General features: G+C 35.9%; 1 protein-coding gene across 5 annotated transcripts in view; it reads left to right on the top strand.

Moving 5' to 3' along the window:
• LOC117224200 (octopamine receptor beta-1R) overlaps nucleotides 1-20,841 on the top strand; it is a 244,764-nt gene that overhangs the window by 180,442 nt on the left and 43,481 nt on the right. For 3 of the 5 annotated variants that reach the window (XM_033476962.2, XM_033476959.2, XM_033476961.2), the window contains one exon: nucleotides 5,491-5,791. The exons of the other annotated variants lie outside the window; for them this stretch is intronic. In XM_033476962.2, coding sequence (XP_033332853.1) covers nucleotides 5,491-5,791 — 301 coding nt within the window. The remainder of the gene's footprint in view (nucleotides 1-5,490; nucleotides 5,792-20,841) is intronic. 5 annotated transcript variants of the gene reach the window in all.

Below are 20,841 nucleotides of genomic sequence, written 5' to 3'. Positions count from 1 at the left end.
GTTGAAGACATCAATCATCTGGATCCTACAATTTTGTTAACAACTAAAAAATAAATCGCATAATTTATTCAACAGAGATTTAGTTCTGCGGTAATACGTTGCTTCTGCGGCTCGTACAATCTGGATTCCAGATCTTGTTCCCACGATTGTCGAAGATTACTGCTAATGAGGTTACAGTTATTACTGTACTGCTATTTTTTTGTACGAATTCGTGTTTCCTTGATTCCACGATGACTAAATAGAAGGAAACGACGGTGGACGTTTTTCTGCGAAATCGTTGCAAATAATGGCATTGTTATATTTATCATGATATTATTATATTTATATATATTGTTATATTTTTCCTTTCGCGAATGAAACGAATGAAACAATTTTGGCCAACCTTTTAGCCCAAATGCTTCAGTGCGCGCTCTTAACCCTAGAAAGATAACCATATGACAACGTACGTAAAAGATGACCATACGCTTCAGAGGCGCATGCTTTTCTAAGGCGTCAATTTTATACTAACAATGGATATTTATTTAAGTTAATCTAGTCATTTTAAAGGTTTGGCATTATTGTCAAAATAAAATGCATTTATATTATATTTTTTTATATTTTAAGTAATTTTAAACTTAAATCACTAGACCTCTATGAAAAATTAACAAAAATCAACAGTCTTCGCAGGCGCCTCTGCGACGTAGGTTATCTTTCTCGGGTTAAGGAGGGAATGTTCGGTCGCCTAGATGAAAACTTCGTAACGATTTCAGTATTGCGGTTCGCCGAGCAGAAAAAACTGCGGCATTCAAATTCCAACAATTCCCTTGTCTCCGCTATGATTTTCAAGGTGAACAAGAAAACACGGATTAACCTTTGCGGAATGTATCCACTCGTAAGAAACAAATAGCAGCAAGAAAAGTTGTTGGATGCTTTTATCGAGGTCCCCAACGAACCTGCGAACTTCGAGAAAAGTCGGAATTTTCGGGTTGCCGAAAGTTTCCTCGTTAGTTTCTTCTTCAACCCCATTTTCTTCTAACGTAAATCCACCCTGTTCGCTTTCTAAAGACCGTCTCGTTGCCTGGCACCACCCCTTTCGCTTCCATTTCCATCCTTAACCCATTCTCCGATAACATTCGTCTGAAACCAAAAGCAAGAAAAAAAGGAAAAAGATTCTTGATCAGGGTAAATTCGGCTATCGCTGAAACCACGAAGGAAGAAAATTGTTTATAATTTATAAAATCGGCAGAATTTTGACGTTGAGGTATCAATTTTTGTTGGTTTTTCCTTTTTATCTTCAGCAAGCTAAAAAAAAGAAATAATGGTTTTGTAATTTCATTGTGGTTCGGATTATAGACAATATTCTTTGGTAGAAATATTTTCGAAAGCGTACAGGGTGTCCTATAATTATGTTAATAGTTAGAAAGGGGTGATTCCTGAGATAATTTGAAATAAATTTTTCCTTAGCGAAAATGCAATCCGCGGCTCCGTTTACGAGTTATTAACGAAAAACATGGACCAATGAGAGGTGAGATCAGCTGGCGTGGGGCGGCTCAGACAGCGAAGCCCAGTTCCGCTGATTGGCTTGGCCGCTTCGCTCCGCCTCGCGTCAGCTGATCTCGCCTATCATTGGCCACTGTTTTTCGTTAATAACTCGAAAACGAAGCCGCGGATTGCATTTTCGCTAAGGAAAAAGTTGCTTCAAATGACCTCGGGAACCCCCCTTTCCGGGTGTTAACGTAATTATCCATAACATAATAATAAATATAATAAATATAACATAATTATATATTAATCAACACAATTACCCTGCATACCTTCACAATACCCCTTTAACACTAAACCTACCGAGCACTAAAAAAGCAACCAACGTGTATTATTTCATAAGAATGACGAGACTGAATTTATTTTGACGTTTCGTTATTTTTGCTATAACGTAACGCTTATAAATCAAGAAATTTATAAAATGATTTCCTACCTCATAACCTGAACAATTTTAGAAGAGAGATTATAATACGGTAGGTTCAGTGTTGAAGCAGGAATATGTTGCGCGCAGAAAATTTGTCTGGCTCGAGGAAAATGAGGACACACCACCATTTTCTTTGTTAAACGCGGAGCAGTATTTAATTCTTACTAATCTACGTAGTTCTTCTGCAGACTGAATAACATTTTCTCCTCTATTTAGGTACAGTTAAGACATTCCGGTCCCATTTAAGCTTCTCTGGTCTGTTTAATTAAAGAACAAATTGAGACGCGACGCCGACTCGGGTCTCGCAGAAAATAGATTGAAAAAATAAATAAAGGTAAATCGTCTTATTGCTCGCGCAATTAATTAACGTTCGATTTATTTGCTTCGTTTGATTTATAACGCTTCTTTTTTAAGTCAAGTCATCATTCGTACTCGAAAAAGTATTAATATTTGATCGCGTTCGTTCGTCGTAATTATGTTCGCTGTAATCATTAGTGAACCGCGATGGACTTGGTCTTCGATGCATTCGTGAGAGAACTGATAATGTGAAACATGGAAATAGTGAAATTATTAGAAGCGTGAAATGTCATTGGCGTATTATATTTAGACGATTGAAACTCTTAATAGGATCAATGCATTGCAAGCTTCTGTTTTAGGAAATTAATGGAGACAGTTGTCATTTCTTCAGGATATTCTCTCGCTATTATATATTTTTGCGTAATTTATGAATTTCACATTTCGTCTTTGAATCTACGTTAGAAAAAGGGGACTCGTATATATAAATTTATATAATATAATATATGTATAATAATGTATATAATATGATATATATGTATAATAATATATATAATATAATATATATGTATAATAATATATATAATATAATATAATATATGTATAATAATATATATAATATAATATAATATATGTATAATAATATATATAATATAATATAATATATACATTTTTTTTTCTTACATGTGCTTATGAGTTGTCCACTCATCGTTCACAAAGACGATCACTATAACATGGATTTTAAATATAAAGCAATCTTATGCGCAATTAAAATGAATTATAATATCATCAAAATGTATGGAACTCTCAAAAAGAGCACAAAATTAGAGCATACAATTTACGACAATGGCTGCAGAAATCCACAGCGTAACATTATAATAAATCCACTTATTATTATGTGTCCCATCTAATTCTGCAACCTTGCTCTCCTTTAATCCTCTTAGCACGTCCATCGCGCGTCCTCTTCTCTCCGCCGCCACCTTAGCCCTCCTCCATCCTTATTTGTCCCTCATTTCCGCTTAATAGCCCCCGTAAGATATTTCTTACATTCCCTCGTTTCCGTCTCCTCGGGTACACTTTCTCGTTACTCGCGATTACGCAAGCGTTCATTTGCTCGGACATTATTTGAACTTGTTCCCGAGGAAATCACATTTTCGTGTATGCAGAGTCGCGATAAAACGATGCAGTCGCGCGTCTAATCAATCTTTGTTGTCCCGAAAAAGGAACAATCGAATCGTCCTCCTCCGAGAAACAATTCTTATTCGAACAATTCGAAGCATCAATCAGATTTTCGCTCGGCAATTTACGACACGTGTGCCGCAACAATTCTATTGTTTCCGATGCATTCTCACGGAAGCGATTAAAAACCTCGTTCTTTTCTTCTTTTTTTCTCGTTTTTTGTGCCCGGCAACACAGCCTCGTTTATTTGAACAGCGAGAACAATCAAAGGGATCCGTAACGTTGAACATCTTCGTTCGCCGTGAACGGACACCGATGTTTCTTGTTCAAACGCAGCTAACATAGTTTCCAAACAACGCGGCCGGTTATTATATCCCAACTCATATCCCCTTGTTTTATAGCCCGTCTCACCCTCCCCCTTCCTCGCTCCTCTCTGCGATATTTAAGCACTTACAACTTTGTTCGGATATATTGCAGGAGCACGTAAACGCGAGCATTTTGCTCACTTCCGTGCACATTGTTACAAGGCCCGTATGGGAAAATTGCAGTCGAAATGGAGGCTCCCTTTCCAATACCGCCCCGCCGGTAAATTTATCGCTTTCCCAGCCGTGGAATTTTCTCGCGAGTTCCTTGAACAGCGTCGTTAACTGTTTCGGCCAACGACACAACGAACCGTGCAACTTTCTCGTCTGCGGATGACGCGGAGTTGGGCATCGTTTAAGCAGAATGTTCATTTAAGTGACAATTTAGATAGAAAAATTATTTGTTATTTGGGGGTTCAAATATATATTATTATATTAGTGTTATTAGATTTATTGTTTATTATTTATTTGGATTTATTTTGTATTCATTTTATTACTTACATGGATCTAAATATATATTATAAATATTATTGTACAATGTATAATACATATGATATATTGAAAATATTATTATACATATTATATATATTATTAAATATATTACATGGATCTGTGGACCTAAACAAATTATTTAAAATAATGAAATTCATTTCTTATTTATAAATACAATTTCAATTGTTACTTATCAATTGTCATTTTAATTGCTTAGTATTTATTCATTCATTTCGCGAAGAAACACGCAGGTTCTTCAATAATAACAAATTGAATTTTAATAACGAGCGACGATTTGTGTTAGCCTTTTTCTCAGCGAAAATACAATCCGTGGTTTCGTTCACGAGTTATTAGCAAGAAACACTGACCAATGAGAGGCGAGATCAGCTGGCGTGGAGCGGCTCAGCCAGCGAAGCCCAGTTCCGCTGATTGGCTCCGCCGCTTTGTTCCGCCTCGCGCCAGTTGATCTCGCCTCTCATTGGCCACCGTTTTTCGTTAATAACTCGTGACCGATGCCTCGGAGAAAATTCTTGTAAAGGAAAAAGTCACTTAGAATGACCTCAGGAATCACATATTTCCAACTGTTAACATAATCATGGGACCGCCTGTATATTTAACACTTTCTCTTCGAGAATTCGAGAAGACTAGAAAAAATACTTTAGTGTCTGACTCCCTTGGACCAATGTCATTTCAGTATTTGATGCCAGTACGCCAATGAAAAATATTACAAAAAATCCCCTTTCAATCTACACTTAAAAACTTCCTCATAAAAATTCCAGAAGGCTACCGATGCTTTAATATCGAATACCATAGTCCTGGAATGAAATAATAAAAAATATTTCAGAAGTTCTTTCTTCCTAAAAAGTCTATTCTCCTGCGTCGCTTAGCTTAAGAACATTCTCATCAAAATTGAACTACGTCCCTCTAAAAAATAAATCAAATAGGATACATAGTACTTAAGAACTTCAGCATAAAAATTGAATTGTACTAGAAATCCTTCAGCGTCGATTATCAGTACCAAAAAGAAAATATTACAAAAGATCTTACGAGTTAACGCCTGAATGAAAAATCGAAGTTATCCAGAAATCTGTACCGGTAACAATGAAAAATGGGAATCGTAGTTCGACGAAGATCAACATCCCAAGAAAACGAAACCGAACATATCGCCCCCCCCCTCCTCAAAAAAAAAGATTCACCGTTGATTCCCCGCTGAACCAGGTGTGCGTGTTCGTGGTGAACCCTCGTTACGCAGTGGTGAGTTCGTCGGTCTCCTTCTGGATCCCGGGTCTCGTGATGATCGTAATGTACTGCAAGATCTACAAGGAGGCTGTGCGGCAAAAGGAGGCGCTCAGCCGCGCCTCCAGCAGCACCGTCCTAAATAGTGTTCACTTGCACCGCGCGTCCACGTCCAGGCATCATTCCAGGGCGTCCCATCAATTATTGCTGCACCCGAGCGACGCCAGCGACTTCGGCAGGCCTATGTCTTACAGAACCGCCGCCGAGTTGAACGCCGAGAACGGTGAGTGTGCGAAATGCAGCGGCGGGCACGCGTGCGATTAACACGTTCCGTGCCACGTGTACCATCGATGGTACACGCTTGCATGTTTGCTTGGTGAATTGAACAAATTGTTTACAAGAACTTTAGAACCGAAGAATCAATTTCCACCGCAAGAATGGGCGTTGATAAGTTTTTGTTACGTTGTTATGTGTACGAGAATTAATAATTGCACGTGTTAGTGCACAGCACTAATATCTTTATGAGCCGGACGTGCATAACCGGCTGTTTTTCGAGCCCAGGTTTTTTGAAAAATCGTTTCGGTCCCGATGGCCGGGACTAGTCATAAAGCAGGAAAGGTTCCGAAGGGTCAGCCTGGCATTGTTTTATGACGGTCATGCCTGGAGGAGCTTTCCTGTCTTTGCCGGGGCCCTGCGGCCGTCTGCTTTGAGACGGACCAGCTGATTGGCTATTGCCAAAATCGGGCAGCACCAATCGGCGAGTGATGTGGGTGCGTTGGAGGGATGGTGGTCTGCTGCGAGCGAGGGTATTCTCAGATAGAGACTAGAGTTCCGATAGAAGTCGTAGCAACAAGACATCCTGACCAAGGGTGTTCTGTAGTCAGGGGCTAAATACAAAATAGCAGGCAGAATCCGGCTCTTTATTTTATACAGTCCACAAATCTATAGCGTCATAATTCGTCGCTATTATTGACGACGCTGTGACGCCCCAACAGCACATAATACATCAAGTTTTAGTAAAATATCAAAGTGCGAAGATTCGAGTAAAAAAAGCTCGGCACGGAACGTGTTAACCAAACCCCCAGACCGGGGGCCGACCGACCGCGATCGATCACGCTTGAAACTTGCATAATGCTCGCCTATGCATCTTTCTAACCGACCCTTTGACAGCCGGCCTAGAGCCACCGCCTGGATCCTAGAGGCCGCAGAAACGGGACGTTCGGCCCTTTCCGATGCAGCGTGTGCCATCACGGACGGCGGCATTGACTCCTAGATCGTCGGTAGTCACTTGTTTTAACTAATTGATCAGGTTGCTGCATGTCAAATGCCCGGTTCCAGCCAGAGATGTTATGGCAGTGTATCGCGAGAGAGAAGTGCCATTATGTTTGCCGGCGAGCTACATTTCATTTGGACGCTGTTTCGAACGGACTGACTCTTGTACGATATGTGAAACGGAGGGATTTGGGTACTTAATTTAGAATGCAGTAATTAGTTTTGTACGTTGTTTCAAACGGAGCGATCTTTGGACAGGATTTGAGACGAAGTATTTGTTGTTTGCTGTTTGAAGCGGTGTAACTTTTGTAATTTATTTGAAACAGATTGACTTTCGTACGCTGGAGTGTAATTTAAATTTGTTTATAATGATATTATATTGTTATTTATTTATAATAATAAAGAGCATCGGTTTTGTACACTATTTGAAACGGTATAAGTTTTGTACAGTATTTTAGACAGAATGACTTAAGTATGCTATTTGAGATAGTGTAAGTTTTGTACAATATTTGAAACAGAATGACTTAAGTATGCTATTTGAAACAGTATAAGTTTTGTACACTATTTAAAACAGATTAACTTAAGTATGCTATTTGAAACAGTATAAGTTTTGTACACTATTTAAAACAGAATGACTTAAGTATACTATTTGAAACAGAATAACTTTTGTACACTATTTGAAACAGTATAACTTTTGTACACTATTTCAGACGGAATAACTTTCGTATACTACTTGAAACAGTATAACTAAACATATAATTAATTATATGCTTAAGATATAATTACTTATAATTAATTATATGCTTAAGATATAGTTACTTATAATTAATTATATAATATAATTACTTATAATTATTCATATAATCATATAATTACTTATAATTAATTATGTAATCATATAATTACTTATAATTAATTATATAATCATATAATTACTTATAATTAATTATATAATCATATAATTACTTATAATTAATTATATAATCATATAATTACTTATAATTAATTATATAATCATATAATTACTTATAATTAATTATATAAACATATAATTGCTTACACATTTCAAAATTTTACGTTTAAAACTCAATATTAATCACAGATTGGTAATCGGAATGATTGAATTTACTTCAGAAACAGAAGAAGGTAAATCATGTTGTCGAACGATTTTAACGAAGCTTTCATTAAAATCGCGTTTCGCGCTCGTTTCCACATTTTCGCTAATAATTTTCCTCCCCGGTAATAACAGCCAAGTGTAAATAATCATTAATACCTCGAATACGAAACATTCCACTGGAAAATCATTTCCGACCATGATCACCGGTACAAATTCGCCCCTGTGTATCTATTTCTTTTTAAGCATTTTTCTCTCATTTCCAAGCGCGAATAGGATTTTTCTCTCTTCAACCACGCTTTTTCTCGGCGCCGTTGAAACACGATACCTGTTGTCCGGCCAGCGCATCCCCTGTGCTCCTGTTATTTATTGAAAATCAGCAACAACGGGGGCCCAGAGTTTACGCGGTGCTCGCAACTGACACACCGCTTATGCGAGGAAAACACGCGTCGGTTTTCCCGCGCTTTCGAGAATTCGCGTCGCCAACCGAATCTTTGGCTACTCGCAATTGTTGCAACCGCTTGCAGACGTCCACGTGGTTTCTGGAGGTTTCGTATTTTTAGAACGGCCGCTCGTAAACCTATTTCACGAGACACTTATCACGTTGATATTTTCAAAGCGAGGGCGCCGCGTAAACAATTTCACGCGTACTCCCGAATATTACAGAAATCATAGAGATTACACGTCGATCACGAGCGTTCGCGATAACAGACGACAATTTACGGGAATCGCAGATTTTGTGGCTTTTTAATCTTAGCCGAATATGTTTAGAATTCCAGTTTCTGCGCGGCCATCATGTCGCGAATCTTTGCGCGCTTATGGCGCGTGCAAATTTCCAAAATACTATAATAATATAATATTATAACTATATTATAATTATAATATAATTGTAAATATTATAATTATAATATTATAATATTATAATGATATTAATAATAATAAATTATTATAATATATTATATATATATATATATATATATATATATATATATATATATATATATGTATATATATATATTATTAGATATTATTATAGTATTTTATACTATATATTATATATATTATTATTATTTATATTATTATCTATATTATTTTATATTATTATACTTATATTATATATTATAGTATTATATATATACTACAAATTAGCTATTGAAACCGTAATTTTAGTGAAAAGGAAAACATATCCTCGAATTTCTCAAGATGTGTAGAATATTTTTAGGCCAATCTTACACCGAGGTGTGTATATTGTTATAAAAATTGCTCGATTCCCGCGACACAAAGGTCGACTCCCGCGCTCCTAAAAAACGGCGCCACGGCTAACCGATTGAATCGTCGCATCCTCGCATTCAAAGTGCGCCGAATTATTATACTCTTATCGCTGAAAGCTGCATCGTAAAGCGCGAACGTTCGAAGCGAGTCGCGAAGACTTTGGACTCGCGCGGCGCGTCTTTCGGCGCTCGGTGATTTATCGCGAATGAAAACCTGCGTTTTTTCGATCACGGCCCCGTTAATCCAGATACCGAGGGCGTGCGAAACGATGACCCGCCGAAACGCGTATAAATAACAGCCGCGAGACTTTGACGGCCGAATTGAAATCGAAGACGGAGGCGAATGAGGGCGGCGCGAAGGATTTCTGGATCACGCGAAAGAAAAACCGAGCGCGACTCCGTGTCGGTTCAACTTTCGCCGGCATTCGGCACTCGTATCGTAATAACGCGTGTAAGTACGGCCAATTATCGCCGGTGGAAATTGCACGGTCACGTGATAGCCGAGATTGATGCCGCGTGTAATTTTTCTGCCATTTTCGACGGTTGTCGGAGGCTGCTGCCGTTGGCGGCGAGGGCCGCCGTCATTCCTCGTTCTGGCAGATCGTCAAGCGAATACGTCTTGTTGCGTCAACGCTTCCCCCATGATTTATGGGCACAATGCAAAATTGGGAGCCCTTGATAATAGCCGCGGAACACCGGGCAACTTTCTCCTGAACGAGCGCCCGACGAAAATGTTTCTTGATCTCTCGGCCGTCTTCTCGGCATTACGATTCGCGGCGGAATCGAATGTTACGAAATCCAAATGTTCCGCTGGAAAAGCTGGAAATTTTTGTTGGAATTGTTTCAGTGGGAACAATGTTTTCCAGACGTTTTTTATGCCGTCCGGTGATCCGATCGTGCGTTTCGTTATCGCTGGACTGCGGAACTTCGCGCAGGATGAAAATTTTCTTAACGAAACGCGAAGCACAGAAGGTTATTAACAATCTGTGTTTCTTCTTCTTCTTCTTTTGATCTTCGTTTATCATTTCACATATCGTAAAACTGTTTCTGTGAGACACTTTTTAACGATCTTCTTGCATCGAGCAGAAATTATGATTGGAATCGTGAGCAATAAATGGAATCTTGTCGTTCTTATAGAATAATATTCATTAGTCGCGTTTAGGGTTCGATTGTTCTGGCGTTAAATTTTTCATTTTCAAAATATTGAATTTAGAAATTTGCAGTGATTTTTTTTATGATTTTTTATCAGTTTTTATCGTCAATTTTTTATCATGAATGAGTAATTAAATTATGTTTTACTATATTATATAAATTATATTATAATTATATTAATAAAATAATAATTATAATTATTATATATATATATATATATATATATATATATATATATATATATATATTATATTATATTATATTATTATAAATGTTAATAAAATATTAATTATAATCATATTATAAATTATTATATAAATTGTATTATACTATATAATATATTATACTTTCTCTCCCGACGAACGCGTGGAATATTTTCATTGTTATGCGAACAACGAAAAAAGGGAAACATTCAGATTGAACAAAAATCATTCCAGTTACGGAGACATTACTGTACCTCGTATCTGCACAGATAAATATTTTTAAATATAATTATTTCCAGAACGATTATCAGGAACACAGAATTCCGAATAATTGTACCATTATTACATAAACCTGCTAACTCAGTTTGTTCGGCCATTAAAACTACATTCGAGAAATTGCCCGCGTTGCCGGAGTCAGTGAAAACGCATTAAAAAATTACATAACAATACTGACCTCGATGAACATACTATTACAAAATTACGCGCATGACTAAGGGCCGGCGAGCGAACGCGCGCGTTAAAAAATTGCATGCATTACCGGAATCGATAAAGATACATTGCGAGTGCATTTTAAAGTAAAAAAGAAAAAAGAAAAAAAAGAGAAAAAATGCCAGGTATCGCGGAGAAATGTCAACGTCGTCGCGTTTATGCGGAAAGTATGCGAGCGATTTTCGCGGAGCCCACTTGTGTAAGTTGCGGTCGCACAATTCGCGTTACTGCAAATATCCCGCCGCTGAGTAATAGTATTTAACGAGAGAACCAAATCCGGTCTGTTACACGAGAATCTCGCGGAGTGGATTATTTCCTCTGCATCGCGCCGGCCCGGGCCGCATTATTAAATCGCGGAATATTCGAAGCGTTCCGAGTCCGTGTTGCTAGACCGTTGGCCGACTTAATGCACCCCGTTGCGAAACTTTGCGGTAATTTGTCCGACCGTCGCACAAAAACGTCCCTCGGTTTCGCGGGCCATTCAAGGCGAAATAACGGCGCGAGCCCGGCCGAGCCGAAATTAAATGGAGATGGAAAGGGCAAGGGTGTGCGGCCAGTCGATAATTAGACGTTTTACCGTGAACGGAACTCGGAGTATACGTGTCGAACGAATCTCTCGGTGGAAATATTTTGTGCACTTGCGTTACCATGAATTGTTAATACTTGTGCAATTACGGATGCACAATTGCAGTATCTAACAAGCTGATCTGACTTCGATTGTTTTAGAGAATAAAACGTTACCGGAAGGGCGTGTTTTTCGGGCTGCGGTTATCGGGCAATTTTGACCAAGCGTATATTTTTTTATCGTCGCAAGGTGACGCTGTTATTATTATTAGGTTACGCTGTTTACAGATGTTAAATTGAATAAATTCCTGTCACACGAAGCAACGAACGTTGAATAGCCTGTAAATTTTGTGGCCATAAATTATGAACGATTTAATGTGGGACAGAGAGTTCTGTAAACTATGTTGGAAATAATATAAAATATATTAGAATATATAAATGTAAATATATAATATATAATGTATGAATATATGTGTAATTAAATATTAATAATAATAATAATGTATATGTAAATTAGAAAATATATATGTAATATACAAATGAATATATATATACATAATGTATATATAATATATACTGAATATTGATATTGATATTATATTATAATATAATTATATTATTATATATTATTATAATATAAATATTACATTACAATACAATATAATAATATTAATATTAAATTAGAGAATTTATATACGTAAATTAGAAAGTAATAGATCAGTATGGTATATATACAAATGAATATATATAATCTATATATAATATATAATGAATATTAATATTGATATTATATTATAATATAATTATATTATTATATTACAATACAATATAATAATATCAATATTAAATTAGAGAATTTATATAGATATACGTAAATTAGGAAGTAATAGATCAGTATGATATATATACAAATGAATACATATAATGAATATTAATATTGATATTATATTATAATATAATTATATTATTATATATTATCATAATATAAATATTACATTACAATACAATATAATAATATTAATATTAAATTAGAGAATTTATATATATAAATTATAAAGTAATAGATTAGTATGGTATAGCGAGACCCTCGCCCCGACCATGTTTATTTCGAATTACGACGTCGCGGAACCTGTATAAATTCGCGTAAAATCTCGCGATTTAATAATTCGATAACGAATGCAGCTCCCGCTTGTTCATCGTTCAAAGGGAACGCTGAACGGGAACAGAAAGCACCGGTTATATACATTTTCCCGGGTTCTCGAATTCAATAAGTTTCCACTACCAATTAGGTTGCGCGTCTTGGATACGTCGTTTAATTAACCGAGAATTTAACGAGATCTGCTCGCATTAAAGTTGTAAGTAGGTCGAAGTGTATCGATAAACCGGCCCGGTAATCCGATAATAATCCGACGAAGGGAGCAGCAACGTTCCGCTGAAAATGGCCGGGGATTTTTCAAGCGGTGCCGCGGAAATGGGAAAACGCTTCGAAAATTGGGCTCATAATTCAAAGATCGCCGACCATCCCGGCCGAACGACAAGGGTGATCGGTGTCCGGGAGAGAAGAAAAAGAAAAAGGAGGGAATTTTCGCCGGGGATCCGCAGGGGCCGTCGCGGCGCAGGTGTTCCGGGACGATAATAGCAAGTATTTGTTACTCGGATAGCGAACGGCTTCTTAACTTGAGCCTACTTGATTCCATTTTTCATCTCGGCCCCCGCCATCTTGCGTCAACCCTGAAACGCTCTATCGTTGGCACTCCAGTTCCCCCAGCATTTTATCCTGTATTTTCATTTACTATATGGACCACGATTACTGTGAGAGAACTAATGAGGCGATTAGCGCGTTCTCTCTCTTTCTCTCTCTCCCGTTTCTCTGATTTACAGTTTTCTCCGCGGGGATAAACGTGGATGCGTCTTTCTCATGGTTAAATTATTCGACGAAGCGTAAAGTGTAATTAAAATACGTTCATTTTATTATTACAAATATTCTTAAATTTATAAAAAAAAGATTAACTAGTCTACCTTTGTGTAGTTGTAGCTCCATCGTGTACCCATCGATTCGCGAACGAGAATATTATTCGATTTTATTCAATTGCTATTACGAACGCGGAAGCATGTAAAAAATGAATTCGTTACAGGTATATAAACATAATCGGCGAATTTTTACGCAGAAGGAAAGGACGATCTCAAATTGTGATTCTTCCTTTAATAATTTTGATCGGTTAAATATCTTCTTTGATTAAATTAAATTTCAACTGCCCAGTTTTATTATAAATGTGTATAATTCTCGGGTTACTGATACTAAAAAAAAGATAGTAGCAACATCTTCGATATTTAACAGATTACTCACGAAATAATTGCATTAGTTTATCAACGGTAATAATGAATGAATGAGTGAGAATGCGTCTTCCTGAAATGATCAGATTCGCTTTGAAAGCACTATAATTCCACTTAAAATACACTGTGATAACAATTCCAAATTTCAAATCGTAACAAAGTATACGATAAATCGACGGAATAAAAATTCTGCTCAATATCTAGATCATATTAAAATATTTAATAATAATTTATACAGTATCATACGAAAAGTAATTCAAAATATTTCGTTTTTTTATTTTAAAAATACTTCCTACAGTCTATATTGCACGACTCTGTACAAAGATGTCACAATGAATTCTTCTGTTCTGAATTAGATTAATTAGAGCTGGAATAATCCGATTCTCCGAACGCGGTAAAATCGATTAAAAACGTTCGATCGTTGCCGCGTGTTTATTAGGCACGGTAAGCGGTTTAGCGGTGCAAAATAGTTCGACAGGTTCAATGTAATGGACGCCTATGGTCGCCGACGATGGCGTTACCGTTGAATCGAATCTATGCGCGGTCGAGAATGAGATTTTCCAGCTGGAAGCATTTAGGCGTACGCGTCACCAAGCCTAAGTGTCGCTTTTAACCCTGGGCGCGTGTATCACGCGTATGGAAGCGAGAATTTTGTCTCGGCGCGATGCATTTACGTCTAACTGCATTTCGCCTAAAATAACACGGCCCAGGAGAAATTTAGTGCTCTCCGTGTAATGATCGCGGCCGTTTATTATTGGCAGAGGAACGCCGATTGAGCGTGCTTATGCGCGATACACGCGCGATACACGCGGTCTAATTTTGGCCGACGACTTAAATTTGTTCAATCGACGGTCTATTCTTCGTTCGTTTCGATTCATTTTCGTTTTGAAAATTCGCTTATTTCTGTTTCGATCGCGGTGATACGCTCAACTTCTTTCTGTTAGAAATAAGGTAAAATAGTTATTTGCACTGATTTGTGCTGTATAAAGTAATTTGCTGGCTTAAAGTGGGACGAAGAAACGAGTTTTCACGTTCAATTGTTTCATTTTTGGTGAACGTGAGTTTGTTCAATAGTGAAGTCTATTCATACTCAATCGTTTTGGTTAATTTGTTTCTAAAATTTGCTTATTTCTATTCTCGATACGTTAGAGATAATATAATAATAAATAAATGAATACAAAATACGATCTGTTGATTTCAATTTGAAGCGTGAAACAAGAACCAAACTTTCGCGTTCGCTCTCGTGTTCGTTTATTTCGGCCAACTTAAATTTATTCGATAAAGCGTTAATAAAGTTTTTAAATATTCAATAAATATATTAATTCGTTTAAGACACGTTCGTGTTATCTATTTATTTTCTCTGTGACGTAAGATGTATTTTATTAAAACGTGTGAAACGTTTGTTTCTGGAAGGAATTTATAAAAGATTTTGAAAAGCACAGTGAATCGAGGGAACAAATATCGTAATTTTTTACAGTGATTTTTTATCAATATATATTCAATTAAAAGTATAACCAATATTGGGGCAACGTTCGTTGATGTTAGATCCAAGTTACAAATTGAAGGAGCGCCTACTAATGGCCGAATAATAGCGTTCACTGATTCATTCGATTCCACAACGGATTCGTGACAGTCGAATAATGAAATTTGTAAGTGACTTTCTGGCAGATTTAAGACAATCGCTTGGCAGAGTGACCAAGTTCAATGGTGGAAGATTTAAGAGATCCACTAAACTAGCGTGTAGACCACTCTATTAGAACATTTGCTAAATGTGCCGACGAAAATAAGCGTGTTTTGTCAAACCGGTTCAAATTTCGAAACATCGTCCCAATAAATAGGTACACTGGCGTGTCTTCAATCTAAAATAAGTGACAACACCGGGAGGAGCAGCAGCCCCCTTCGCCTATTAACGCCTTCGTTCTGCCATAATATATCGAGCAAGTTCAATGACGCACTCCGCGAATTAATAGCACGCTGTCCGGTCAAAATTTAAACAATATGACATAGTAACCTGACAATGGTTAAATAAGCATAAGTAATTGTTTCGGTGAAAACTGTAATTAAAATCGAATCAAGTCGAAGGTGCAGAAAGCTGATCAACTCGATTAAATGGATTCTATTAATTTATTAATATTTCTATGAGAATGCAATGCAGAAAGAACTTTTTTCAATTAAATTTATTAGAGGTTCAATGAAGTTTATTAATTTAATTTTAGTTTATTAAAGCGTCCGTAAACAGATAGAACGATAATTTAATTTATAGTTATATTTATTAGAGAAATTGAATTATTTCATCGAATAGAAATTTTATCTGATACCAAGGATTGCGTTGATATTTCTGTAAAATTGCGGCAAAACTTTTATTCAAAATTAAATTTACGCTGAAATTATTGTAAATTAAATCTATAATAATAATAATAATAATAATAATATTAATATTGAATATAATAGTAATATTGATGATGATAATAATATTAATATTGAATATAATAGTAATATTGATGATAATAATAATATTAATATTGAATATAATAGTAATATTTTGATGATAATAATAATAATATTAATATTGAATATAATAGTAATATTGATGATAATAATAATAATATTAATATTGAATATAATAGTAATATTGATGATAATAATAATATTAATATTGAATATAATAGTAATATTGATGATAATAATAATAATATTAATATTGAATATAATAGTAATATTTTGATGATAATAATAATAATATTAATATTGAATATAATAGTAATATTGATGATAATAATAATAATATTAATATTGAATATAATAGTAATATTGATGATAATAATAATAATAATAATATTGAGACTATTTTCAAGGTAACAGTTCCGGCCGACAGAGTCCACCGATTATCGCGGTTACTATAATTAACCGTAACTCATTTCTCTAAATATTCGCAGTGTCGCGAAGTGTTCTAATCGCTCCAGTTACCGTGCAAGGTTGCATTGTCCGTTTCACGCGGTCGCACGGTTCCAGTAATTCAATTATTGCACCACGTGCAACCGAAGAAGCCCGCGATTCTCTTGCTTTTCCCTGCACGCGCGGGCCGGCCGCCATGCTCGAATCGGCGATGCGTCTTTGCGAAATGATAAATCGGAAATACTCCCACGAGCCGACAGTAAAAATATGCCCCTGGTGACAGTGAGCTATGCATCTCGTAAGCGATCGGCCCGATGGAGAACGGCCAGATCGAAACGTTGCCAAAATTTCGCAGCCGGGGAACTTGGCATTCTACGGTCGTATTGCTTCCAGGTCCAGTCATGAGCGTGTTCAATGTCGCGATTATGGTCGTGCAACGTCCGTCATTTCTTGCCCGGCCCTGGGTAATTCGGGGAAGTTCTCGGAACAATTGCTAACTTCGGTTTACACGCGGTTACAACGTTACAGCTCGTTGCGAGATAAGAGAGAAACAAATCTAGCGACGCCTCCCTTATGCGTTTTTTCAGCGTGAACGCAGAATGCTAGAATGCGAAAGCTTTAACAACGTGTGATGCAACTCTGTAATTATTACGGAGTCGTAATTCCTTGCAGTTGTAATTAATTAATTACAACCCTGTAATTCAGAGTGTAATCAAGTTTGATCGTACCAATTCTTCTTTTCGTAAGAAAAGAATACAGAACTTTTTTACAACTTCTATGTAATAGAGCAATTTTTGCAATTTATTTGGGCAATTAAGTTTTACGAGTTAGTATATTCTTGTATTTAATGGACGTTCAATTTTCGACCGTGAAGCAGGTTTCCCTTCGATTCTTCTTTTCGTCAGAAAAGAATACAGAATTTTTCTACAATTTCTCTATGGAATTAAGTAATTTTTGCAATTTATTCAGGCAATTAAGATTCTTGAAGTAGTATATTTTGAATTAGTATACTTATATTTGATGTACGTTCAATTATTATATATAGTTATATATAGTTATATATAATAAAATATATATATAAATATATTTAATTTAATATATTATATTCATATATAATTATATATTATATTATATATTTATATATAATTATATATATATTATATTATATCTATATATAATTATATATTATATTATATATTTATATATAATTATATATATATTATATTATATCTATATGTAATTATATATTATATTTATTTATATATTATTCTATATTTATATATAATTACATATTACATTTATTTATATATTATATTATATTTATATATAATTATATTTAATTTAATATATATAAATATAAATATTGCATATAGTTTTTCACGTACATTCGATTGTCAAAAATCCTCGCACTCAAGAATGAAATTACAAATTCGCGAATTTTCACGGTCCGACGTCCGAATGTTCGCCGAGATGTTTCATCGTTTCTGAGACGCGCGTTGACCGAACCGAAGCGTCTATCGATGCTCTCCGACGTCGAAAGGTCCAATTGTCTTAGGTGGCGCGGTGAATTAGAGTTTTGGCTCGTAACCGCGACGGTTGTCGTCGTTCATAAACGAGGAGCCGTGGTACGCGTGTATCGCATTGTGGCTCGCGTGCACGTGCAATTAAACGGCCAAGTAAACAGATCCGCCGGTATCGTTAATACCAACGGTAACTTATGGACTGGCTACGTGCAATTTGCCGGCGTAAATTAGGACGTGGCGTTGCGATAATTTCGCACCGCTGCCGACTATTTAGCTGCCGCTGCTCCCCAGTCGCCGCACTTCTGACGAATGTGTTGCTTTGTAACATTATCTCGCGTAACTGTAACTATCTTCTATAATTATCATCTCGTGTCGCCGGAGTCGGTGCAATCTCCTGTAATCATTATTTCGCGTCTGTTCTCGTCATGCTTGTGTTAATATATATTAATCGATAATTCTGTAATTATTACCGACGAGTGGATCTTCGAATTTATGTACAGTCATTCTGATCGAGATGGTATAATCGAGCCGTTACTATTTTCTTTTTCATATATATTATTTTTTTTATATATGTTTTTATATATATTATATTATTATTATATTATTATTATATTATGTTATATTATATATATTATATTATATTATTATATTATTACATATATTTATATTATATATATTTTTTTTATATATTATATTTTTATTTTATTTATATTTTATTTTTATATAATAAATATTGGCAAAAGTTAGTCAATTATAGAGAGAGAGAGAGAGAGAGAGAGAGAGAGGGCGATGCTTCAAACATTACATATCTGTTGGATTTTATCATGCAACAATAATTATTGAAATCGTTGAGGAAAATAAACGATTTTTTTAGCTTCGAATAGACTTATAGCACTTTCAACAATGATATATTATAAAAAATAAAAGCAAGAGAAAATTTAATAATCTTGATAGATAGATAGATAAATTTTATATTTTGATAGATACATATTTTTATGAAATGGATTTTTTAATGTAAAAAATAATCATTCAAACGAAGACGTATAAGAAGTACACGAATAATCACGTTTATTAAGAATTTTTTGTCAAATGAAATTATCAAGAGAAATATGATTGTGTTTTATCTATATCCTCGCAAACTTAAGTTTGAGCAGTAACCAATTTCATTATCGTTAAGTGTAGTTCCTCATTTATTTTTCCTTCATTCTAAAGATAACGTTTTCTATTTGTTGTAAACAGAGTTGGTCAACATTTCTAGAAAAAGAGCATTTAAAATAATATTTTAAATAACAGATGCTTCGCGATTGGAATAAAATCGTATTTCAAGGAGGAAATGAAATTTCGGTGAAGAAAATATTCTATTTTAATAATCTAAAACATGAAACGAAATATTATGTTGTTTTGATAATCGAAAACATGAAATGCAATACGTTATTTTGACAATCTGACGAATAAAATAAAATTCTTCATCTTTGCCGATGAATTCACGCTATTCTGACACAAAACCTGTCGCAGAATACGCACATGGAAGAGCTATTTCTTGCAAATAATATCGTATATTAATATTATTTTATATTATGATCTCATGCGTTGAAGATTATTTCTTTCCATAACTCGTTTAACAAAGACTCGCATTGGACGCGTGTTTTGCAACGCAGAGAAAAAGTATTTCGCTGATTGGCATCAAATATCTTCGGTATATTTCAAGAAAAACATACCACGGAAATACAACGACGAGCAATCTGCGCAATAAACAAAATACTCTATTCGCAAAAATATCGTTTTCCAGAACGAGCAAATTATTTGATTCCGAAAAGTATCATTTTCCGTGCAACTAAAACATTGTATATTTTCGAAGGTATCGCTTTTGCAGCAAACGAGATGTTTCAGTTGCAAAAATCCGTGCGCGTTGTTAAATAAAATATTCAGTTACCGTCTACGATTTGAAATAGTTGTTTATCCAGCTCTCTCTCTGGCCGCGGGTCAACATTGCGCAACGAAACGGATCGACACAATTCATCCGGTTCTTCGAACGATTACAAATATTGAAACGAGAGTAGCCGCCGCAGATGTAATTGGGTTAATTTAATCGGAGGCGGGCTGAATTGATTGTGCACACACACACACACACACACACACACACACACACACACACACACACACAGACACACCGTTGGACCGGGATCCGAAAATTTCCGGGATCCGTTCAAAGATTAATCGAACTCAAACTTGGGAACCGCGCTCGCACGGTCTTCGAAGCTGGCCAACAATTGACAAATTCGCGGAATAACCTTACGTATACCGCGAGAGAGCAATCTTGATAATGTCGGATTAGCGTGGCCGACCCGAATTCGGCCGGCAGCCGGACGACACGATGAATAATTGAAAACGGGACAGAAGCGAACTTTTCGTTGCTTCGAAATTATGCAGCGGCCACTTAGCCGCGCAACCCCCTAACGAGGCCTCCATTCTGGCCGTCTCGCTCGATGTTGTAGCAATTATGGTCGCAGAAACGC

Source organism: Megalopta genalis, chromosome 13 (assembly GCF_051020955.1).
Source record: "Megalopta genalis isolate 19385.01 chromosome 13, iyMegGena1_principal, whole genome shotgun sequence".
Classification (NCBI taxonomy): Eukaryota; Metazoa; Arthropoda; class Insecta; order Hymenoptera; family Halictidae; genus Megalopta; species Megalopta genalis.
This window is presented reverse-complemented; position numbering and strand designations above follow the sequence as displayed.